This window comes from Cebus imitator, unplaced genomic scaffold, assembly GCF_001604975.1.
Source record: "Cebus imitator isolate Cc_AM_T3 unplaced genomic scaffold, Cebus_imitator-1.0 Scaffold356, whole genome shotgun sequence".
Lineage (NCBI taxonomy): Eukaryota > Metazoa > Chordata > Mammalia > Primates > Cebidae > Cebus > Cebus imitator.
This window is the reverse complement of record NW_016107671.1, coordinates 448,911-473,400: the sequence shown is the minus strand read 5'-3', so window position 1 is coordinate 473,400 and position 24,490 is coordinate 448,911. Positions and strand designations below refer to the sequence as shown.

Here is a 24,490-nt window from a genome sequence, read left to right as displayed (position 1 = left end):
AAAAAAAAAAGACAAGCCAGTTAAAAATGGGCAAAGGATTCAAATAGACATTTCTCCAAAGAAGATCTACAAATGGTCAATAGGCACATGAAAAGATGTTCAGTGTCATTACTAATTAGGGCAAATCAAAACCACAACACCGAAATTCCAGCATTTTGGGAGGTAGAAGTGGGAAGATATCTTGAGGCCAGGAATTGGAGACCAGCCTGGGCAACATAGTGAGACACTATCTCTACAGAGAATTAAAATAAAAAATTAGCCTGGGCGTGGTGGCTCATGCCTGTAACCCCAGCACATTGGGAGGCCAAGGTGAGCCGATCACCTGAGGTCAGGAGTTCAAGACCTGGCCAACATGGTGAAACCCTGTCTCTACCAAAAAAAAAAAAAAAAAATTATCTGGGCATGGTGGCAGATACCTGTAATCCCAGCTAATGGGGAGGCTTAGGTGGGAGAAACGCTTGAACCCGGGAGGGAGAGGTTGCAGTGAGCCGAGATCACGCCACTGCACTCCAGCCTGGGTGACAGAGTGAGACCTTATCTCAAAATATAAGTAAATTAATAATAAGAAATCAGCCAGTTATTGTATCATACTCCTGAAGTTCCAGCTACTTGGGAGGCTGAGGTGGGAGGATTGCTTGAGCCCAGGAATTGAAGGCTGCAATGAGCTATAATGACACCGCTGCTCCAGGCTGGGCAACAGAGTGAGACCCCAACCCTAAAACAAAAAAAACCACAATGAGATACCACTGCATACCCACCATGATGGTTATAATCAGAAAGTCAGATAATAAGTATTGCTGAGGTTGGGAGAAATCAGAACCCTCACATTGCTGGTCAGAGTATAACATGGTGCAGCTTCTTGGGAAAACAGTCTGGCAGTTCCTCAAATTTTAAATAAATGTTTTGTATTTTTATAGAGATGGGGTTTCACCATGTCACCCAGGCTGGTCTCGCCTCAGCCTCCCAATGTGTTAGGATTACAGGTATGCGCCACCAAGCCCAGCCAAGTTCCTCAGTTTTTTAAATATAAGAGGTATCATATGACCCAGAATTTTACTCCTAGTTATACGCACAAAGCAGTTGAAAACATGTCCACATACATGAATATTTATGGCAGCACTAATATCCAAAAGATAGAAGCAACCCAAAATGCCCATGAGCCAATGAATGTATAAATCAAATGTGGTATATCCATACGATGGAATTTTATTCAGACAGGAATGAAGTACTGATGCTTGCTACAACATGATGAACCTTGAAAACATGCTAAGGAGAAGCCAAACTCAACATCATATACCATATGGTTCTATCTGTATGAAATATCCAGAATAGGCAAATCACAAGAGACAGAATTAGGTTAGTGGTTGCCAGGGGCTGGGGGCTGGGTACAGGGGAAGTGGAGTTGAGGAGTGACTGTTACCAGTTTTGCAGTGATAGACATGTTCTGGAATTACTGTATTTTTGTTTTGTTTTTTGTTTTGAGATAAGGTCTCTGTTGCCCACGCTAGAGTGTAGTGGCTCAGTCATAGCTCGCTGTAGCCTTGACTCCTCAGGCTTAAGTGATCCTCCCATCTCAGCCTACTGAGTAACTGGAACTACAGGCAGGAGTCACCATACCAAGTTAATTTTTAATTTGTTTTTAATATAAAAAAAATTTTAATGTAAATTTAAAGATGGGGTTTCACCATGATGGCCAGGCTGGTCTTGAACTCCTGACCTCAGGTGATCCACCCACCTCGGCTTCCCAAAATGCTAGGGTTACAGGTTAAAAATTGCCACCCGGCAATTTTTAAATTTTTTGTAGAGATGAGGTCTCACTCCTGTGCTCAGGCGATCCTTCTGTCTGGGTGTCCCGAAGTGCTAGAATTGCAGGCGTGAGCCACCCATGCTTGGCCTTGTTCTAGAATTAGATAGCGGTGATTGTTGGACACTCTTGTGAATATACTAAAACTCCTTGAGTTTTATATAAAAGGGTGAATTTTTGGGTATGTGAATTACATTTCAATTTTTAAAAATTAATTTTCCAAGCTGTGCATATATTTAAATAATATATGAAAGAGAGGGAGAGAAAGAAAAGCTGGATGCAAGATGTCCCAACCTGATTCCACCCCTGGATTTACTGAGCACCTACTATGTGAAAGGCACCACTCCAAGCAGTGGGTTCCCACAGCAAACAGAACCCTCCTCTGGGGAGCTTATGCTGCACTTGGAGGGGAGACTGGTTATGAACAAAGAATATAGCTTCTGATGGTGATAGGTGCAGTGAGTAAAACAGTGCAGAGTAGACTGGTAGCCTGGGGGAGGTGGCAGAGTCCAGGAAGGCCTCCTGGGATGCCGACATTTGAGACAAGTCTTGAGTCATGAGACAAAACCAGCCCTGTAAAGAGCTAGAGGAAGATCTTAGACCCGTGTTTCTCATGAGGAGGAGACAGCACTCCAAAATCCATTCTTTGGCCTGGTGCCATGGCTCATGCCTATAATCCCAGAATTTTGGGGAGGCCAAGGTGGGCAGATCACTGGAGGTCAGTTGTTTGAGACCAGCCTGGCCAACATGGTGAAAACTGATTTTCACTGAGAATATAAAAGTTAGCCAGGCGTGGTGGTGGTTGCCTGTAATTGCAGCTACTTGAGAGGCTGAGGCAGGAGAATCACTTGAACCCAGGAGGTGGAGGCTGCAGTGAGCCGAGATTGTGCCACTGTACTCCAACCTGGCTACAGAGCGAGACTTGGTTTCAAAAAGAAAAAAAAAGCAAAAAGAACAAAATCCATCCTTTGTAGCAGCAACACACACACGCTTTCTGGCACCTTGAAGGGGATTGGCCAAGGCTGGAACACTAGGTGCAGGGAGGGGGCCAGGGGCAAAAAGCTGGTTTCTGGGTGGATACGCAGGACCTTTGGAATGCTCGCTGCCCCATTCAGCGGTATTTATACCTCTCCTCCAACTGCGAAGTCAGAGCTTTTTCATGTAGGCTGAGAAACCTCCGAATAAGGCAACTTCAGGCCAGGACATAAGACGCATTCCATATTTCACTGTAATTGCTTTCAAATTAGGTTATGTCATCATGCAACAGGCACACACAGTGTACTTGCCCCTGGCTGGGGTTGGGTCCTGGACGGGCAGCCCCCGTGTGTCCCCAAACCTGAGCACCTGGGCAGGCGGGGCTGTCGAGTCCCACATTGCTGCACCCATCTAATTTGTGGCCGTGTTACCGTGATCTGCTCATTTTCTGTTCTTTCAGCCTGCTCCCTGGCTTTTATCTTCCTCAGAATCTGGTGACAGTGAATGTTCAAAAAGTGCTCAGGTGTGCAGTCTCACAGGCGAGAGGCTCCACAGTCCCCCTTACCAGGGCAAGCACCTCTGCCTGTGCCTCTGGTAACCCAGATTCCAGAAGTTTTAGCCGTCGGGCCCTGAAAGCGCCTTTATAGTTGGTGATGAAGCCCATGGGCCGGGAAGCCGTTTCTGCTTTCAGGAACTGAAAAGATGCCCCAGCGGGGCTAGCCCTTGCCCAAAGTCTGGCAATAGACTGGCAGATGGGCGATAAGAAGGCTGGGTGCCTACCCCAGGAATAAATAGCTGTCCCTCCCCTGTGCCCAAGCCCCAGACACCCTTCTTGAGGACCCGTGGAAGCAGGAACCATGGGCAGCATCAGAGGCCGCAGCAGGCAAGGTGGGCGTTCAGGAGGTGGGACCACGCCCTCCCCCTCAAAGCAGCTGATGCCCCAGCGGAGCAGCAAACCCTACACGGTATTTCAGAGCCAAGGTTTGAAAATTCCCAGGGTGCTAGGGAGCCCTGCCTGGCCTTCAGCTACCTGGGGGGCGCTTTCTGTGGCCAACTGCAGTCAGCTCTGAGCCTGGGGAAAATGCACGCAGGCTGGTTCTCCTAGGTCAGCCTGTTGGCCTGTGATATCCTGCTGAGTGGGTGGACGGTGTACACAGCAGAAGGGGGTTGTGGCATGAGGCAGCAAACAGTTTTTTCTAAAATCTTGCCATGCGTGGAGTGTGTGGAATTCCCATGTGAGCATCAGCCTGGTGGGTGGGGAGAGTGAAGCCTCTGACCTGGTCTGGATCCTGTGTTACGTGGTGCAGAGCTGGCACTCTCACCCATCCTGAGGGATGGCTCGAGCCTGTTTCTAGGCCCAAAGCGACTTTGCAAGAGACTCCCTTTATTCTGGGCTTAGTGGAATTCCAGCTTCAACAGCCATTTCCCTCCACCCCCTTCAGTTCTGAGAACATGTTTTGTAACAGGAAGGCAGGAAGAAAAGAGAAGGCGAGTTTGTTCAGCTGGGTCAGCCGCATCTCATCAGAGCCCTTTCTTCCCTTGAGCTCGCCATCGCTCTACCCACTGGAACCACTCCGTTGCCCTCTGTCTGCTGAATGTTTGTTTCTTATTCAGTGCCCCAGAGTAGAGAGGGCTTTGCCTCTTTGGGTTGGGGGAGGGAGTCATTGATGAATGGCTCATTAAAGCCCACTGCCGCCACATTCCTGGGTGCTTAGGTCACCTCGTGAACAATATCCATCATTCATTCACCTACCGCCCCACATCCTGGCAGCTGGGAGGGGTCCCTGTGACGCAGGAAGGACTTTGTGACCAGAGATGCTAGGTCCCCGTCTCCCTCCTGCAGTCCACAGTGACAAAGCAGAAACAGTTCTTGGGGCTCCCTGAAGCCTGCCTTAACTGGGTCACCACTGGCCTCAGCACACAGAGGGGTGACAGTGGATCCCAACTCAACCAGCAAGCTTGCCTTTCTCTGTTCTTCCAACCCCTGCCACCTTCCCCCACTCACACCCTGTGCTATTTTAGCAACCAGAGAAGCCTCTCTAATAGACTGCCTGTGTGCAGGGCAAGCTCTGAAGCCTCGTCTCTGGTTTGTTTCATGTGTGTTCTCAAAGACAGACGAGTCCGTATCCTTCCTTCCTCCCTAGATAGGTCAAGGGCTGGGTGCAAGCTCCCTTCACAGGAGGGCCAGGGACAGGCTGGGAGCAGTGGGGCCATGCTTTGAGAAGCGGGCGAGCTGCTGGGTCATTGCTCTGCCTGCCTGCCTTGCTCTGTGAGTTCACCTCCAGCTCAGGGACCAAGGGCATGCTGGGGCCTTTTTTTTTTTTTTTTTTTTTTTTTGAGACAAAGTCTTAACGTCTGTCACCCAGGCTGTGGCGCAATCTTGACTCACTGCGACCTCCACCTCCCAGGTTCAAGCGATTCTCGTGTCTCAGCTTCCTGAGTAGCTGGGATTACAGGTGTGTACCACCACACTGGCTAATTTTTGTATTTTTAGTAAAGCTGAGGTTTCACCATGTTGGCCACGCTAGTCTCGAACTCCCAACCTCAAGTGATCTGCCCACCTCAGCCTCCCAAAGTGCTGGATTATAGGCTGGACCCACCGCTCGCAGCCCATGCTGGGGCCTTCTTGACCTGACTCAGCAGAGTTGTCTCTCCCTCACCGGCCAGCGCCTCCCATTCCACTCAGACATCATGGAATGAATACCCACCCCGTGTTTGTGTATATCAGCTTGATGACATTAAGCAAGTCACTGAACCTCTCCCTGCTTCAGTTTCCTCATCAAATGGAGATGATATCTCACGTGATCATGGGATTGGAGGTTTTAAAGAGTGGCTAATGTGTAAATAGAACCAGCATTTAGCTATTATTGCATAATTACCTTTAATATGTCATCCCCCCCCCCCAATGCTGAATGTAATTTTGGGAGGGTTTTTGAGACAGGTTCTGGCTCTGTCATCCAGGCTGGAGTTCACTGACACTATCTCAGCTCACTGCAACCTTCTCCTCCCAGGCTCAAGCTGTCTTCCTACTTCCCCCTCTCAAGTAGCTGGGACTACAGGCAAGCAGCACCACACCTGGCTAATTTTTATAGTTTTTGTAGAGATGGGATTTTGCCACATTGCCTAGGCTGGCCTCAAACTCCTGGGCTAAAAAAAATCCTCCTGCCTTGGCCTCCCAAAGTGCTGGGATTACAGCTGTGTGCCACAGTATCCAGCCAGAACGTAAATGATAACTGTTTTGCGTCCACCTGTGTCCAGTACATAATAGGGCTCCGAGTCAGTATTTGTGAGGCAGGTGCATGCCTCTTAGGTGCGGTGCTGAGGGCACAGACATTGCCATGTTCTGGACGGTCAGAGTCGCTGCTGCCCCTAGAAGGTGACCCTGATGATGAAGCCTAGGAGAGCTCAATGCTTTTTGCCTTTCCTTCCTCCCACAGAGGGCTGGCCGCTCTGGTTCCTCCCAAATGAAATGGAAACCTTGAGTTTACATTCTCCTTTGGTGTGCCGACAGGGCACTTCTGCCTTCCTCCTCCTGCCAGAGGGAGGGAGTTTCTCTGAGGGGCTCTTCACCCTGCTTTCTTCCTGCCCATCACTTGTTGACCCTTGTCCCCTTTGGCTCTTTCCCTGCATGGCAGGGACAGCATGACTGTTTAATGGCCTTGTGAGGCCAGCCTGCCAGCCTCACTACTTCACTCTCTTCCTTCTCCGAGGGGGGTCTGTCCCTTCTTCAGGAGGGCTTTTGCATGTACTCTTCCTAGTATCTGGAAGATATCTCATTTTTGTCTTACTAACTCCTTATCCTTCAGCTCAGAGTTTGAGAATGACCTCTTCAGGTTCACCTTTCTGTGTCTGCCCTGCCACTTGCTCGGTGCTTCCCCGCCATGCTGACCCTGCTGTTCAGCTCCCATCACAGGGCAGGGGCGCAAATGTGGCAGAACACCCTACAAGCCCCGGGAGCCAGAGCACCTGCCTTTAAATCCAGCTCTGTAACTTTCTGGGTTCGTGCCTGATGGGGCCAAGCCACTTCACCTCTCAGGCCTTCCATTTTCTCATCTGTAAAATGGAGGCAGCACTAGCACCTCCCTCATAAGCTGATTATGAGGGTGAGAGAACTGGTAAGTGACCAAGTGCCTCGAGCAGTGCCTAGCCCCTAGTAGACTCTATGAACGTATCTGCTGCAGTTACTGCTATTATAATTACCACTTTTCCTATGGGCGTTATTTCTGGAGTGGAGTGATTGCTTGATTAATGAGATCAGACTGGGAGCCTCATGAGTGTCCACTTTTGCTCACTGTTACAGATTCTGCACAGGGCCTGGCCCTCTGCTGACCCCCAGCACATGCTTGCCCAGGAAATGAATATGTACGGACTCATGGTGGCCTGGGGCATTGCAGGGTCGGCTGCTCACACTTTGAGAATACTGCATGGTGGAGGAGTAGCGCATGGGGCCTCCGTCTATAGAAACCACCTCTCCACACCATCCACCCTACGCAGCATAGTCTAAACTGGGTAGGGAGAGGAAGGGTGGAAGCAGAGTGTTATTTTTGTAACCAAGTAGAAAAAGCGATGAATTTTTAATGTCCCGTTCTAACTCCAGCTCCCACTCACCGGTCTCTCCACATGGAGAAGTGGCTGTTGTGGTCACCCGGTTCCTGAGGGTGGCTTTGTGAGCCTCTGGTGTCAATAGATGCCCCTCATCTTCCAGGAGGCCATCAGTTGGGTTCCGCAAGCCTGTGTCAGGTCCGGGTCCGGGTGGGAGTTCTCTCCTGCGTCATCCATGCCAGGCGAGTGGGTGTCCTCCCTGAGCACTGGTTCTGTGCTTGGGGCTCTGCCTGCGTTGAGTCAGGAAGACGGAGCACACAGAAGAGTTACCACTGATTTCAAAGCAGACTTTCCTTTGACACGTGTTGATTGACATGTATCATTTTGTTTAATCCCTATCTCAACCTCTCGGTTATGATCCCTGTTTATCAGTAAGGAAACTGAGGCTTATTGCTTGCCCAAGGCTTCAGTGACAGAGGCAAGATTGTGACGCCCAAGTTCTTGTTTACTACCCAGTGAAAATGAGCGCGGTGGGATGTGTGTGTGGAGAGTGGGTAGTGCAGCAGCCCCTCTGAGGACAAGTGGCGGAACCCAAGGGGCAAGGTTTGTTCAGAGCCTCCTCCACAGGGTGGGGTGGGGGCCATCCAAGGAGAGTCTCCTGCCACCTCATTTTCCCTGCATACCAGGGGGTGGGCTGAGGGCCTTTGCAGAGGAGACTGGATCACAGCACATGTTGTGCGTGTGTGTGCGTGCACACATGTGTGTGATTCATCTGGCTCTTAGGCTCTTTATGCCAAGGAGTGTGTCAGATGCTTTAAATGGATTTTCCCCAGTTTAATTCTTAGAGTACACTGCAGGAGGTAGATTCTGATAAATCCATCTTACAGGGAAGGAAACAGACTTCAGTAGGTAAAGAAGCATTCAAACCCAGGTCGCTGCTCTTGCAGGGGAAGCCCACACAGGCTGATGTTGTGAGGGGTGCTGTGCGTACGTGTGCCTGGCCCTCCCGGCAGCCCAGGTGCCTAGGTCTGGGCCCAGCCACACCAGAGCACGGGGGCCTCGCCCTCAGGAATAGCCCTCCTGTGTCCTCTGACTGTGGAATATGTCTTGGCTATTGTGCTGCCCAACAGTGCTGCTCGAAGGCACATTCAAGAGGAGAGGCCCGGCATCCTCGGCACTTCATTCCCAGCCCATTTGCTGCTGCCCTCTGTTCTGCAGGGCTGCTGGGCTCCATGCCTGCTTGCTGCCCACCATCGAGACTGGCAGTGCTCTGGTGCTATAAAGGCTCAGGCGCTATGCTTCCCACCCCTCGGAGCTCACACTTGGTAGAAGAGAGAGCTCATGTTCATGGAACATCCAATAAGACCATCCAAAAGTAACTGGGGGATGCTGCCAGAGAGATGCCAAGGGCTGTGTGGTGCTGAGGGCAGGCCGGGACAGAGCTGGCATACTGTGGAAAGAGTGGGCAGGACTCCTGAGACCAGGGTGAGGAGGGAGGAGACCCTGGGAGGCACAAGGCGATCCAGAGAGCTGCCACTTCCTGAGCACTGCTGTGTGCACTGCAGGCATGGCCATCTTGAGTCCTCACACTGCTCGTGTCCTAGGTGGTATCTTCATCCCCACGCTGCAGAGAAGGAAATGAAAGGAAGGTTGGGTGACGTGTCGACATGAGTGGTATAAGCAGGGTTCCAGCCCAGGGCTCTGAATTCACCATTGAATGTGGGAGGCTGGGAAGGTGAGTTAGTGAGCTTCGTCATGAGAACCTGCTTTGGTTCTCACCTCCCCTCAAGGAGCTCCTAGCCATGGGAGGGTGGGAGACTAACACAACTGTTAAGAGACCAGAGAGCAAGGGTGGGATGTGATCTGCAGGGAGGAGGGCGTCCAAGTCAGAGCCAGGTCAGGGAAGCCATGGTGTGGGTGCCTTTCAGGTGTGGCATTTGGCCTGACTTGAGGAGTGCCAAGGGCTGGCTACATGGCGGGGCAGGGTGGAGCAGAGGTATCCTTAGTGGGGAACAGCGTTGTTCCACCAGGAGAGGTCTCTGTTTCCCAGGCAGAGGAATCCTCCATGGCGAGAGATGGGGCGGGGGTGGTCTAGCTGTCCACGCTTGGTAACCCCATGCTGGGTCCACACTGTGGTGCGGTGTATTAATTAGGCAGCTGCTTTGTCTGGGAAGGGACTTTGTGTCGAGTCTCCCTGAATAAGCAGGGCTGGCCACAGTTGTCAAAACACATGGTGCTTGGCCAGAGCCTCCATGGAAGCCCCTTGTCCTCCACATGGCCTCTGCCTGCACCCTGGGCGTGGAATGTGCTCTTGTGTGTCCCTGGCAGTCTGCCCACTTCTACACTGGCCCCTGCAGATGGAGGGGGTGGGGTACAGGGGTTCCTATAAGAAGCAGACACCTGGGATTTTTCCCAGGCCCTGCTGTGGGAGGGTGCGTGGGCTGGCTTCCCTGAAGGTGCCTGGGCGTGTTGGTGTTAACTGATCTGAGATTTTCTGTGGCTCTAATGTCTGTGAGCATGCCCTAGCTCGCAGGAGGCTGAGTAGCCAGGCACCACCAGGAGGCTGTATGCCCCGTGCCTGGGTGCACTTACACCCTGTCAGCATCGTTGTTCTGTTAGGGTCAGGGACTTAGACTTCTTGTTTAGCACCCTCCTTCCCTTCCAGCTGATCCTCAGAAACATTTTCCTTACATGTGGCTTCTTACCCTTGTGAGGGTGGCCTGCCTCCCACTTTCCTTCCAGTCTTCTCTAAGCTGCATTGGGTCTTAAAAATAGGAAGGATAGGCCTGGGTGCGGTGGTTCATGCCTGTAATCCGAGCACTTTGGGAGGCTGAGGCGGGCAGATCATAAGGTCAGGAGTTCAAGACCAGCCTGGCCAATATGGTGAAACCCCATCTCTACTAAAAATATGAAAATTACCTGGGCATGTTGGCACACTCCTGTAGTCCTGGTTACTTGGGAGGCTGAGGCATGAGAATCTCTTGAACCTGGGAGGTGGAGATTGCAGTGAGCCGAGATCGTGCCATTGCACTCCAGCCTAGGTGAGAGAGCGAGACTCCATCTCAAAAAAAAAAAAAAAAAGAGTAGGAAGGATGGGACATGTTCTCCAGGAGAGAGAGGTTCAGGGGAATCCTGCTCGCAGGAAGCCAGACTACACAGGCGTGCACGCAGGGCTTAGGGCTTGCGCTGGACCACCCAAAGCTAGAGGAGAGACTCAAAGAAACCCTCTATTTATGGGAGCTTTTCTTTTCCTGCCGCTTTCCTGACCCGGGTTGTATCTGTGTAAGTGATTGGAATGTGGCAGCCTGAGCTCCTGTCTGAGAGGAGTGGCTCTGGGTCAAGGAAGCCAGGGTCTAGCTGGGGCCTGTGGGTCTGCCTGGCAGATGAAGGGCTGACCTTCCTCAAAAAAACATAAGCCCTGTGAGGGCAGGGACCCAACCTGTTGACTCCACACCACCGAGCCTGGTGTTCAGTCGTGTTCGTTGTGACCAAGTGAGCAGGCGGCAGGCTGAGGCACTTTTGTCTGATGTGTGTACTGGGTTTCCTCAAGGCAGCTTGGGGGTGTGGAAAAAGCACGTGTTGCCAAAATGGACAGACTTGGGTTCAAATCCAAGCTCTGCCACTTACCACCTGGATGATCTTGTGGTGGGTCATTAACTATCCTGAGCTTCAGTTTCCTCAGGTCTGCCTCCCGGGGTCACCGTGAGGATCAGAAAGAATGTGTGTCTTGCCGGGCGCGGTGGCTCAAGCCTGTAATCCCAGCACTTTGGGAGGCCGAGACAGGTGGATCACAAGGTCAAGAGATCGAGACCATCCTGGTCAACATGGTGAAACCCCGTCTCTACTAAAAAATACAAAAAATCAGCTGGGCATGGTGGCGCTTGCCTGTAATCCCATCTACTCAGGAGGCTGAGGCAGGAGAATTGCCTGAACCCAGGAGGCGGAGGTTGCGGTGAGCCGAGATCGCGCCATTGCACTCCAGCCTGGGTAACAAGAGTGAAACTCGTCTCAAAAAAAAAAAAGAATGTGTGTCTTGGGCATGGAGGGTGTCGGCAAGTGCTCTGTGGCAGTTGCAGTTCTCCTGAGGTCGGGGCTTGGGCCCAGCAGGTATGTGGAGAGAGCTCCGATGGCCAGGCTGACTCTGTGCACCACCCTTTGTTCTGCTTCCCCAGACCTTCACTGCGTGGTGCAACTCCCACCTGCGGAAGGCAGGCACACAGATCGAGAACATCGATGAGGACTTCCGAGATGGGCTCAAGCTCATGCTGCTCCTGGAGGTCATATCAGGTGAGGCTCCCAGCCACGCAGTGCCGCCCAGCGCTGGCACAGGTGCTCAGCCACGGTGGTCCCCAGAGATCCTGCCTACCCAGCTGTCCTGTTGCTCCTGGGGATGAGAGGGGACCCCTTAACAGCTGCACAGCAGCCCGGTGGGTGGGGCTGGAGTGGTTTGGTGGGCCAGCAGGGGGACCTGGTTTTGGAGAACAGAGGAAACTCTAAAGGCTTCTCTCTACTTCTCAGGGGAGCGGTTACCTAAGCCGGAGCGGGGGAAGATGAGAGTGCACAAAATCAACAACGTGAACAAAGCGCTGGACTTTATTGCCAGCAAAGGCGTCAAGCTGGTCTCCATCGGGGCGGAAGGTGAGCTGGAGATGGGGCAGCCAGGGTCCTGCTCAGCTTCTGACCTTCAGGCTCTGAGGCATGACATCTGCATTCTGAAGAGAAGTTTTGTTGGTGGCAGGGCACTTGGGGAACTCAAAGCCCCAGTACATACTCAGCAGTGATCACAGCGACTGCTCTTGATGATACGATGCTGGGCCAATAAGCTCCCCCAACCCCTCAGAAAAACCCAGTGGGCACAGTCCAAATCTGGAAAGTGTAACCCATCCAACCACGAGGGGCGGTGGCTTCTGCGGGGGGAGGAATGGTTTTGACTCGGACTCAGGTCACCCTCACTGGTTCTCCTTGGGCCAGGCTTAGCAGACAGTGACAAATTCGTGCCATGGCCTCTCTCTGTACCAGAAACACCTTTGCCATTATTCCCTGCCTGGAATCAGAGAAGGGAGTCCCCTTCTCTGTGTCAGGCATTGGGGCAGGGAGTGCATGGCCAAAGGTCAGTACTCAGACTTTGCCCTGCGTGCATAGGCTTGGAGAGTTTGGCCTCTGACCACCTGAGGATCCTCCTGGGCCCCATGTAGATAACCAGGACCGCAATTCACCGCCTGCAGGCCCTCACTAGAGCAGTGGAGAGGACTCTCAGCAAGACGCCTGGCCTGAGCTCCCAGGTGCTTTTAGAGACAGGCAAGGCCTGATGGAGCCCAGAAACTCCCCAGCAGTCTGGGACCGCAGTTCCGCTCATTAGTCAGAGCAGGGTTTCTTCACCCTGACATCCATGTTGTCCCAGCTTTTAGAAAAACAAAGAAAACTAATTGCCATGAATGACAGGGGCCTGAGAGTTTGGCCAAGATTCCGGGCCAGAATGTGTATACTGAGTTCCAAGGCTCTGCCCCAGCCCAGGACCTCTGCAAGGAGGGGTGCCAAGCCTTGCATGCCACAGTCGAGGTGGTTGGTGTTTGTTTAAAAAAAATCACAACCCAAAAATTCAGTCAGGCCCTGCGATTTTCTGTCCTTGCATGGATCTTTCCTCCGGGCTCTGCTCCAACCTTCTGCTTCTCACAGCTGCATTTATTTTGCTCAAATGCTAGTCTTTAAATACAGAAGGGTTTAAGAGGAGAGACCCATGGCAGTCATCAGTTTTCATTTGGAGAAAAACTTGGTCTAAAACTGTTCTTTTCGTGCCCAAATTGGTTCATTCCCAATCTCTGCCACCATGGGGCCTTGGAACAAATGGAGGCGCTCCTGGGTCCCAGAGTACCTGAGAACCCTGTCCCACCCTGTCCCCCTGTCCTTCCTCACAGTCGGGCAGTTGCAGGAGCATGGCTTCCCTATGGGGGTGATGAGAGGGGCCAGAGGCACAGCTGCACGTCAGAGAAGCAGCTGGTGGATGTGTCATGAGAAACACGGCCCTCTTCGCCTCACCGGAACTCCATAAGCCCTCCATGACCAGCTGCACCTGTACCCACTGGGCTGGGGAGCTGCAGCCTCGCCTGGCTCTGCAGGATCGGCCCTCGGGAGGTGCATAGCATAGATTTCTTGAGGCTTGAGCTGCCTTGCTGCACTAAGGGGCAGGTGGAGCTGCTCAGTTTCTGGGTTTGGGGCTCTGAACTGTAGGACAGGGTGGACACTGGGTCCCTCCCCTGTCTCCAGGCAACAGAATGAGCATATTTCCTCCTCCCAAAACCCAAAAGCTGTGACCCTGCTGTGGGAGCTTCTCAGCTGTAGCTCATGGAGCCCCCCACTTCCTCTGGGTGTGTCCCCAGGGAAGGTGGTCCCCATCTTCTCTATGACCTCTCCACCTCTTCCAAGCAAGCCTGCCCTGGAGTGTTCTGCTCAGAGGTCGGTGAGCAGGGTCTCCTGTGGTGTCCTCGGCCTTTAGCTCTGCAGTTAGCTTTGGAACTCACCCCTCTGCCCAGCCCCTCGCCGAGAGTGGCTGCAGCAGTGGAGCCCCTCTGTCTTCTTCGGAAGCCATGTCACCATGCCCCTTGCATCTGGCGTATTGACAAAGCGGAAACGACTGCCCTAGGCACGCCTGGCTGGGGGACTCTGGGAGGAAATACTCCCTTCTCTCACCCAGCCGCAGACACACAGCTGCCCTAGGCCTTGCAGAGATAGTTTTTCTCTAAGTTGTTTAGGCTGAGGAAGGCATGGTCCAAGCTCTTCTTTTGAGAAGTTTCAGCAAAATTTCTTTTTTTTCTTGAGATTGAGTCTCGTTCTTGTCGCCTAGGCTGGAGTGCAATGGCACTATCTCGGCTCACTGCAACCTCTGCCGCCTGGCCTCAAGCAGTTCTCCTGTCTCCTGCCACCATGCCCAGCTAATTTTTGTATTTTTAATAGAGATGGGGTTTCACCATCTTGTCCAGGCTGATCTCGAACTCCTGACCTCAAGTGATCTGCCTGCCTCAGCCTCCCAAGTGCTGGGATTAAGCCACCACTCTCAGCTGCAAATGTTTGTTTTTAGGTTAGTTCAGAAAGCGTGCACCTGGCCACCTGGCCTCGGGCCCCTGCTCTCCCCTTCCTGACAACACAACAGCTGCGCTTGTTCCTTACTGGCCTTCCAGGCACTGGATCCAGTGGTGGTCAGAGCAGTCCCACCCTCATGAATGCAGGCAGACAGTGAACAAGTAAACAGTCCAACCAACATATGATTTCACGTGGTAATGCGTGGGGGACAGCACAGGGGCCAGGGAGAGAGGAATGGGTGACAGGTGGGGGATCTCCTTGGGACGGGCTGTCAGGGAAGCCACCGTGAGAGGTGACACAAGCAGAGGCTTGCACGATGAGAAGGATCAGCCAGTTGGGGGTTGCAGGCTGGGGGTGTGCTTTGTGAGTGGACAGAAGGTATAAGCTTCTCAAAGCAAGAAAGAGCCTGGCTTGCCCAGAGGATGCAGCTAGAGAATTTTGGGAGGATGGCAGGGCCTGGGCCTTTAAGACAAGCCCTTTCCCTGCGTGCCAGGCACAGTGGCTCATGCCTGCAAATCTCAGTACTTGGGGATGCCAAAGCGGGAAGATCACTTGAGCAGGAGATTGAGACCAGCCTGGGCAACATAGCAAGACCCAGCCCCTAAAAAATGTTTAAAAACTAGCCAGGCATTGTGGCATGCCATCTGTAGTCCCAGCTACAGGGAGACTGAGGCAAGAGGATCGCTTGAGTCCAGGCAGTGGAGGCTGCAGTGAGCTATGACTACACCACTGCATTCCAGCCAGCCAGACCCTGTCTCAAAAGAGGAAAGCTGACCATGCTGGCTGCTGTGGTATATAGGAGGCAGCCGTATTGAGCTCTGGAGATGACAGTGGCTTGGACAAGGGTATTGGCAGTGGGATTGGAAGGAAGTGGATAGATTCACAATAAAAATAATGTAGTGCACATTTGCTGACCAGGAGATGAAAAAGACCACCTTTGCCTTGAGAGCAGAAGCCTGGGGCGCTCCCCTGTAGTTAGGAGGTATGCAGATGAAGGCAGAATGCACAGAGCACTGAGTTGAGAGAAGTGTGAACGGAGGCCACGTGCCTAGGACCAGCCTCTCAGAGGAGCAGTTTTTTGAGCAGGGTCAGGAGAAGGAGCTGGCTGCGGGGCAAGGGACTCTCATGGCCAGAAGCCTGCAGGCACTCAGCAGCAGGAGGCTGCGGAACTGTGCAGCCCAGAGACTGTTCCTTGGATTTTCTCCCAGGGGAGATGCAGCTGGGGGATGGTTCAGAGCCGTTCTCTAGATGGGGCTGGAAGGCCACCTTCAGGTTGAGTGGAGGAGCCTCACTCTGGTTTTAACAACCTTCTGCCCTCTGCCCTCTTCCCTGTGTGCAGAGATTGTGGACGGCAATGCAAAGATGACCCTGGGAATGATCTGGACCATCATCCTTAGGTTCGCCATCCAGGACATCTCCGTGGAAGGTGAGAGCCACCTGCACTGCCCCCCTTCCCACCTGAGTCAGGGCGGGTTAGAGGAGAGTTGAAGTGTGGTCTTCATGCTTCAGGCCTCTTTGCTGCTTCCTTGGGGTCACTCACAGGGCCTGGCCCTTGCAGGAGTAGTCAGTGGGTGGCAGGTGAAGGGAGGCCCCTCCCAGCCACTCGCCCCTTGGCTCCGATGCCCTCTGAGTGCCTTTGCTCTCGCAGCCTCATCTCAGTGGACCCTCATCCCACTCTCTTGAGGTGGCCAAGTATGGTGGGCCCATTTTACAGTCCAGGAACCCAAATCCCAGAGCAGACTAGTGATAGAGTTGGGCCTGGGCCTGGTTCATTATCTGCTTGACATCCCGTCCTTGAACCTTGGCCCCATGGACTGAGTAGGAGCTCAGGACATCCAAGAATGGACAACTTCGCTTCCCTGCAAGCATCTGTGTGCACACAGGATGGGCAGAGCCACCTGGGTCAGCGTGCAGGGGTTCCTGGGTGCCAGGTCGCAGTGATGACTGGGAGAGATGTGCTTTCTGCCCTCACAGGGCTCCTGATCTGTGAGGACAGCCAAGCTGTCCATGGAGAACAGAAGGGCCACATAGGCCTCTCCACAGCTTGTTCAAAAGAGGCCAAGGCCGGTATCAAGGGCTTGTCTGGCAGTGTGTTCTGGTAGTGAGAGGCACAGGCTTGGTGGTTGGGCACACGGCACAGATTCAGGCCCTGATGCCACCACTTCCTGAGGCAGCCCTGGTCAAGCGACTTTCCTCAGGGCCATGAGGATTAGGCTGGGTTATATGTCCTTGCAGTTAGGCCTGGCATCATTTGTCCGCATCCGAATGGGAGTGGCTGTCCCACTGATATCACTGCTGCTATGTTAGGACTGATGTCCTCTCTCCTTGGATTTTGTTTGGCCCCCAGGCCTGCGGCTGAAAGTCCGATCCAACTTGGGCTGAGTTCTGAGGGTTTATTTTTGAGCCAGTGCTCACTGTCCTTGTGTGTTTTGCAGAGACCTCGGCCAAGGAAGGGCTCCTTCTCTGGTGCCAGAGAAAGACAGCCCCATATAAGAACGTCAATGTGCAGAACTTCCACATCAGGTAAGCGCCAGCTGTGCTCATCCTCTCAGTTCCTCTGGAACCTGAGATCCTTCCTCCCACCTACTCTGTTTCGTGTGTTTTTGTTGTGGTCTGTGAGATGCCAGCCCTCAGCCAGCCCCTCCCCTGCCACGAGCCCTACAAGCCCATGGAAAGGTCACCTGGTCCTCTCTGAGGAAGAGGAGACAGTTTAGACAGTTTCCCAGCCATCCAGGCTGAAGGCAGTAAGATCAGCCCTCTCGCTGGCCTTATAGAATCTTCATCCTCCCCAGGCAAGCTGACTTTCAGAAGCAACAATAAAGCTCTTCATTTTATTTTTGAGACAGGTTTTTGAGATGGAGTTTCACTCTTGTCGCTCAGGCTGGAGTGTAGTAGTGCGATCTCAGCTCACTGCAGCCTCTGCCTCCTGGGTCCCGGTTCAAGCAATTCTCCTGCCTCAGCCCCCCAAGTAGCTGGGATTATAAGCACGTGCCACCATGCCCAGCTAATTTTTGTATTTTTAGTAGAGACAGGGTTTCACCATGTTGGCCAGGCTGGTCTTGAACTCCTGACCTCATGATCCGCCCACCTTGGCCTCCCAAAGTACTGGGATTATAGGCATGAGCCACTGCGCCCAGCCAAGACAGGGTCTTGTGCTGTTACTCAGGCTGGAGTGCGGTAATGTGATCACTCCTCACTGCTGCCTTAGCGTAGGCTCAAGTCATCCTCCTGCCTCAGCCTCCCAAGTAGCTGGGACCGCAGGCACACACAGCCACATTTGGCTAATTTTTTCTTTTATTTTCAGTAGGAACAGGATCTCCGTATTTGCCCAGGCTGGATTTGAACTCCTGAGCTCAAGCAGTTCTCCTGCCCCAGCCTCCCAAAGTGCTGGGATTACAGATGTGAGCCACTGCCTGTGTCTGGCCTATTCCTTTATTTCGACAGCTCAAAAATGAATTGTTTTTAGAGTTGCTAGTTAATTTAGTGTTGGGGGAAAATGTACTCTGTGGCTGCTAAGATGAACAAGCCTCAGCTCCGCCATGAACCTGCTTCCCTCAGGGTGAGGGGGAGATGAGACATGTCCACCATCACCCTAGCTGAGGCGAGCATGGGCAGTGCCACATGAGGTCCAGGGTGTGGCAAGAGGCGGGTCTGCCCAGTGGTTGGGAGTACCAGTTCTAAGGGCAGCCCTGAGGTCAGATCCGGTTTGCCCTGTGGCTCCACAGTCTCCTGGGTGGACCTGCCTAGGAATGAAGAGCAGGGCCTCATGGGATTTGCAGCGGCGTCAGGCTCTCCGGGACCTTTGTTGGGTGCAGAGAGCCTTTCCCGTCGTGCTCGACCTGATTGCATGTGGTCCCTCCTTTGGTCACTCTTCTCCATGTGTTGTCTTCCTTTTCCTGCCACTAACTGGCTGAATCTTTCTATATTTTCCACTCTGTTTCTTCAACTAGTAAATATCTGGCATGCCCGCTACCTGCCGCAAGTGGAGATACAGTGGCACCCAAACAAAGCCCCATTTGTGAAAGGTTTACACCACAGTTCAGGGACCAGCCATGAACACCACTGCCAGGAATCCTGCAGCATAACTTGAGTGAGAAGTGCTGCACAAAGACAGGGGAGTCGGATGAGGAAAGTTCCCTGGGTGGCCTTGCAGAGGAGGTCCCACGAGCTTGACCCCAGAGGGAACCAACCCTTAGAAGGTCTCAGGGAGGAGAATGTAACCCATCAGGTTTATAACTGACCAACTTGTGGCCTTGGGGAGGGTCCCTTTCCTCCATAGATCTGCATGCCAAGCGACGGCCTGGCATTTAGCCAGCCCACAGACTGGCCTTCCTGCGAGTCAGGTCAGCCAGGGTGTGGAGGCCACGCAGCACAGGCACTGGCCTCCTGCAGTGGCTGCCTCCCCCAAAAGCGGTCTGTCCTGTTCAGGGTGGCCTCGCATGGAGGGTGCTGCAGTTATAAAGCAGCTGTGATGAGTCAGGCCCTGATCCAAACATTTACTCATTTAATCCATACAACAACTCTTTGTAGCAGGTATGTTACTATCCCCATTGTACAGATATGGAAACCAAGATAACGTGGCTTACCTGAGGTCACACTGTCAGTAGGTGGAAGAGTCAGGATTTGATCATAGACTGCCTGGCCCCAGAGGTCATGCTCGCAGCATCTCTGCCACACTGTCTCTATGTAGTGCCTGGCACAGGCCAGACCTCAGGAAATGGGAATTAGTCACTGCTATGAGTGCGTAGGGCCATACGGCCCTCCTGTGACAGTGAGCAGGGCCTCCTATAACCTTTGCCTTTCCTTCCCCAGCTGGAAGGATGGTCTTGCCTTCAACGCTCTGATCCACCGGCACAGACCAGAGCTGATTGAGTATGACAAGCTGAGGAAGGTGGGTGTCTCTTGCTCCCCTTGACGGCCTACAGGTGCCCTATCTGACCCCCTAACACTGGGTCACCATCCCCACACCCATCCATCGCCAGCCTCCAGATCTGGGTTCTATATGCAGATGGGTGGGCTAGAGAGCCTTGTGCAGGCTCCGCCAAACCCCAAACCCCTGGCTTGGTGGCTGACTCTCACCTCCCTTATTCCTCTCAGGGACTATCCAGTCTCCCTCCATGGCATCGCAACCAACCCAGGGTTATTTAAAGGACCTGGCCAGCAATGCTTTATAACTCCCCTTCCTCAACCTTCTGGATTCTAGAAACTTCTCTGCCCAAAGGGGAAGAGGGCAAGGAATTCCAAACCATCACTGCCAACCCATGTTGCCCGTGCAGGGTCCTGTTCCCATTTGCCTGAACAAAGCCTGTATGGACTCAGGCCCTGCCCACCAGAAGCTGCCAGCCTCATGGGGAAGGCAGGACAAAAACTGTGTCCAAGCAAAGCCCCACACCAGGCTGTGTACATATGCTCAGGTCAAATGGGGTGATAGGGCATGGGGTCAGAGCAGTGTTGCAGAGAAGGCTGGCAAACCCTCAGCCATCAGGAGCCAGGAAGGGCCCCGGAAGAAGAGGCAACTTAGAGCCAGAGGAGGGCTTCCCTGGGGAGGCACCAGACCAGACCTAGCCCATTCTAGCCACAGCGAGCAAGGGAGCTGGGCCCTGGCCAGGGAGAGTTGGGGTACAGTGGGCTATAGTCCTGTAAGCAATAGGGGGCCCATGAGAGGACTGGGGGATACTTAAGCGTGGCTGGGACCTTGGATCTCTGGGTTTGCTCCCCCTACCTGGTCCCCAGTGCTCTCTGAGGCCCGGCCCACAACTTCCGGTCAATGTGAAAACCCGAGTTTCAGGGCAGGGGGCTTAATCTAGGGTCGGTATGTGACTGGAAATTGTATGAAAAGAGTACATCTGGTTTGTTTGTTTGTTTGTTTTTGTTTTTTTTTTTTGAGAAAAAAGCCCATGGTTTGCCCCACAGAGATTTCACAAGGCACCCCTGTGAGTAGGAATTGAATTTATCCAGGCGGTGCCCTTCCGCTCACACAGCACACGTGGTGGAGAACTGCCTGAAGAAACCCCAAGCCCTAGCCCAGCCAGGTCCCTCACTCTGAGCCAGCCCTGCCTCCCTTCTACTCCTGGGCCCTGCCCTGATGGAGTTCTTGCTGCCCCCACTTGCCTCCTTCCAGGACGACCCTGTCACCAACCTGAACAATGCCTTCGAAGTGGCCGAGAAATACCTCGATATCCCCAAAATGCTGGATGCAGAGGGTAAGTCATCTCTTCAGCCAGCACTGTGCTTCCTGGTGGCCCTGTCTGTTCAGGGCCAGCCCTAGGCGAGGCCCTATAGGCACATTAGAGCTTTGGGTCACCTCAGGGAGCTGGGAGAGCCAGCGAGAAGGACTGAATGAATCCAGGTGAACTGGGGACAGCCATGTGGCACTGAGCAAGGGCAGCCTGGGCGGGCCAGAGGCCTTCAGGGATGGAGAAGGGTTGGGGGCGGGTGGCTGAAGGATCAGCTCTCCTGGGGTTGCAGCTCTGCAAGGCTGGGAAGGGCAAGGTGGCTGAGGGGACGCTTCAAGCTTCCTTTGAGCAACCCTGGCCTCTCTCTCCCTACCTACAGCAGGCATGGAGTATGGAGCCCGCCAGAGTGGAGTGTTTTGTTTTTTCCTTTTCCGGCTTTGCTCCGTTTCCCAGCCATGCACTGCTCTGGCTGGAACCTGTGTTTCTGGCCCCTGGAGGCCTGTGGAGTTGACTGTCCTGCTGCTCCTGAGGCCATTCTCAGAGAGAGGAAGTGGCCTCATTTTAATCTGCTTCCCACAGCCTTGGCCTTTCCAGAGCCATGGGGAAGGGAGGGGCTGAGGGTGTGGCTGAGCCCACCCGAGTCATGAGTCTCTGCGGGTCCTTCTCCCCAAGGCCGTGGCCTTGGGAGCTCTTGGATTCCAGTGAGTGACGTCTCCACCCCCCGTCCCACTCGGGCAGTTTAACCCTTGTTGTTCACTTGCAGACATTGTGAACACGGCCCGGCCCGACGAGAAGGCCATAATGACCTATGTGTCCAGCTTCTACCATGCGTTTTCGGGAGCGCAGAAGGTACCGGGCAGGGCCAGGCAGGCCCTCCTCGCCGCCACCGCGCAATGCCGCCGCTGCCTTTCACCTCCCGTGCTCACCTCATTTCTCTTGCAGACAGCAGTGGCCTCTCTACGATTGGAAGCCACCCCCCATTCCCTGGCGTAGCTGCCTCCTCAGCCTTAGCTCACACACCTATCGGGTACCTTGTCTGTGCCAGGCTCTTTTCCAGGCACTGAGGATACCCTGGTGACCGGGTTAGGCAAGGTCCCCACAGTCAGGGCGCTTCCATGCTAGTGGGAGAGACACAAAGCAGGCCTGTCATAGGAGTGGAATAGAGAACATGGGGCCAGATGGGGGAACAGAGATGGCTGGGGTGACCTTCAGCTGGCACTGTCAACGTGGAGGGGTGACGTGAGCCGGCATTTGCAGCAGGAGCTGCTAAATGCAGCCTGGGACACGAGTGTTCCAGGCAGAGGACAAAGCACAGCGAAGGCCCTGAGACAGGAAGAAGCTTGGCTTATTCAAGGACTGGCTAAGGAGGAGTGAGTGACAGGCAGTGATGGGTCAGGCCCCACAAGACCCTTGTGTTGCGGGGATAAGAAATCCATGTTTCACTCTGAGGCCATGGGAGCCCCTTAGGGTCTTACTCCATGATGGTAGGTGCTTACTCACATTTTCAGAAAGATCATTTAGCAACTGACTCCTCCAGCCCAAAACAAAGCTGCCTTTATAGGGCCCGAAGCTAGTGCGTATCCAGCCCAGGCCTGGTTAGAAAAGGAACATGCCCCGTTCAGACTCAGCAAAACCCCGCAAGGCATGCTCACGCAGGCCCGGGGGCTGGCTTCCAGTCCAGAGCAAGCACTCTTCCTCCCGCATGAGCCTCGGGCTGGCCCAGCCGTCCTCCCTGCATCTTTCACTCTCTCCTGCCTTTCTCTCTCTTTCTTTCTCTCTCTGTGCAGATATTGTGGGCACTCTGAGGCCAGATGAGAAGGCTATCATGACTTACGTGTCCTGCTTCTACCACGCTTTCTCGGGGGCTCAGAAGGTGAGCTGGGCCGGGCACAGCTCGCTGCTGGGGCTACAGACCTGCCTTTACCACCATGGCCATCTGTGGTTGGAACCCTGGCCAGGTCACGGGCTGCCGCACCAGGCAGACTGACCCTGCTAGGTTCCGACTTGGAATGGTCCCCTGGGGCAGGTTTCCTGCCTGGCCGGTTCTGGGCCTGTGCTGAGGAGCCACAGACCTTCTCTGTTTGAACACAGCCCACCCTGGGAGGTGGGTGGTGGCATCCCAGGATCTCGGGTGGGGAAACTGAAGCCCTGCATGATAGTCAATGGCAGAGCTGGTATTTGACTGCCCGGCATTCCCGCTCACTCTGTCCATCATCTGTACCAGGGCTGCCTGCCTGCCGCTGCCGAGCCCTTTCATGGAGAACGCTGGGCTTTACCCCAGTTCTACAGCTCCTTCCTGCCAGGAAAGGCTCAGCGTGTGCAGCCTGAACTGCACTCACGGTTCTGGCCCTCCAGAGGCCAGGCAAAGCCTGCAGAGTGTGTGTGCCAGCAGCCACCCTCCTGGGTCCGGCTGACCTCATGCTGCCCTGCAGCTCCTGCTGGGCCCTCACCATCCACACAGAGGCCTGGGCACTTCTCCCTCTGCTTGCCTTGTGGTCTCTGAAGTATCTCAGGCAGCACTCCCAATGCCTGCTTTGGTGTCAGCCATTGGCACAGGTGCAGAGGAGGTGGCAGAATTGGTTCTTGTTTATTGAGTGTGTACTACATGCTAGGCACTCTCTAAGGCCTTCACATGTACAGGCTTCCAGAGGGTCCCTGTGCATACCCCCAGGAGAGCTAGGCACAGTTAGCCTCGTTTGAGAGAGGAGGAATTAAGTTTAGGGAAGCAGAGAGCTGTTCCTAAAGCTAGAGGGTGGGGGCCATACCTTCTGTGGACCCCCTGCTTTGAGCCTCCCACCGTTAGTCTGGCCTGGCCCCACTCTACCACCTCGTGATACTGTGATGTTGGGTAGGTCACTTGACCTCAGCTTCCCCATCTGTGAAATGGGCATTGCTATAGTTCGGTCTCAGGATTGTTTTGGGGTGAATCGAGCTCCTGCAGGTGAAGGGCTTAGCACAGTGCCTGGCACGACAGGTGCCCTGTAGGCAGCTGGGGAGTCACAGTCGTGGGGAGGGTGGTTCTTCTCAGCTTTGGGCCAGAAAGGCACATTTCATCGCCTCTTCACCTCACATAAGCATGTGATTGGAGCTTATGTTTGGAGTGTTCTGCTGGAGGGCACTGGCCAGGAGGGTGGAGGGAAGACCCCTGACCCACACCCCTGCAGGAAGGTGGGCAGGGATGGGCTGCAATGGACGATTCCTCACCACAGACCGCAACTAACCGCACGTTTGCCGTTGGACTCACCCCTGTGGGCCCCAAGCCAGCTCCCCGCCCACCATACAGCCTCACCAGATTGCTTTTTCTTCTATCCGCACTGCTCCCAGGTGCTTATGGCTGAACTCCAGTCTGTAAGCTCTGAGGGATTTGGGGGAGCAGGGACTGGCAGGCGACCCCAGGTCAGAGCATGGGAGGGTGCTAAGGCACCAGGCCCCTCTGCTGAAGGGGAAGCAGAGGCTTGGCTGCAGGGTGCTGGCCAGTCAGGAAGGAAAGTGCTGGGTACCTGAGCCTGTGTGCTCCTCGGGACAGCCTCGTCATGCCCTGCTCCTGTGGGGTCATTTCCCCAAAGACCCAGTCCAAGCTCTTGCACGAGTACTCTCTGAGGTTCGTGCTTTGTAAACGCAGAGTGAACCCCAGGCCTGGTGCTGGTGTGTCCATTCTGTCCTGATCATTTATTTCTAGTCGCTGAAGCATTCCCACCTCATTCCTGTATTCACTCATTCATTCAGCAACCCTGAGCACCGCCAGCACCCCAGCCCTGAGCTGGTTGTGGGAACTCAGTGGTGAAACATGATTTCCCTGCCCCCACAGCAGCCCCATGCTCACAGAGTGGACTTGAGTTTTGGGTGCCAGTTGTCTCTGCCAAGTTAGGAGTCAGGGACTTACCTCTGTGACCCCCACAAGCTGCAGCCCTGGCTG

At 53.8% G+C, this 24,490-nt stretch overlaps 1 protein-coding gene across 5 annotated transcripts in view; it reads left to right on the top strand.

Moving 5' to 3' along the window:
* Nucleotides 1-24,490, top strand: part of ACTN4 (actinin alpha 4) — an 81,991-nt gene that overhangs the window by 41,573 nt on the left and 15,928 nt on the right. For 3 of the 5 annotated variants that reach the window (XM_017506576.2, XM_017506575.1, XM_017506573.2), the window contains exons 2-8: nucleotides 11,494-11,608; nucleotides 11,840-11,959; nucleotides 15,738-15,824; nucleotides 16,834-16,921; nucleotides 19,211-19,289; nucleotides 20,520-20,601; nucleotides 21,338-21,423. In XM_017506576.2, the coding sequence (XP_017362065.1) occupies nucleotides 11,494-11,608; nucleotides 11,840-11,959; nucleotides 15,738-15,824; nucleotides 16,834-16,921; nucleotides 19,211-19,289; nucleotides 20,520-20,601; nucleotides 21,338-21,423 (657 nt within the window). Of the gene's footprint in view, nucleotides 1-11,493; nucleotides 11,609-11,839; nucleotides 11,960-15,737; nucleotides 15,825-16,833; nucleotides 16,922-19,210; nucleotides 19,290-20,519; nucleotides 20,602-21,337; nucleotides 21,424-22,361; nucleotides 22,448-24,490 lie in introns of all 5 variants that reach the window. The other 2 variants (XM_017506577.2, XM_017506574.2) reach the window with 1 other exon arrangement.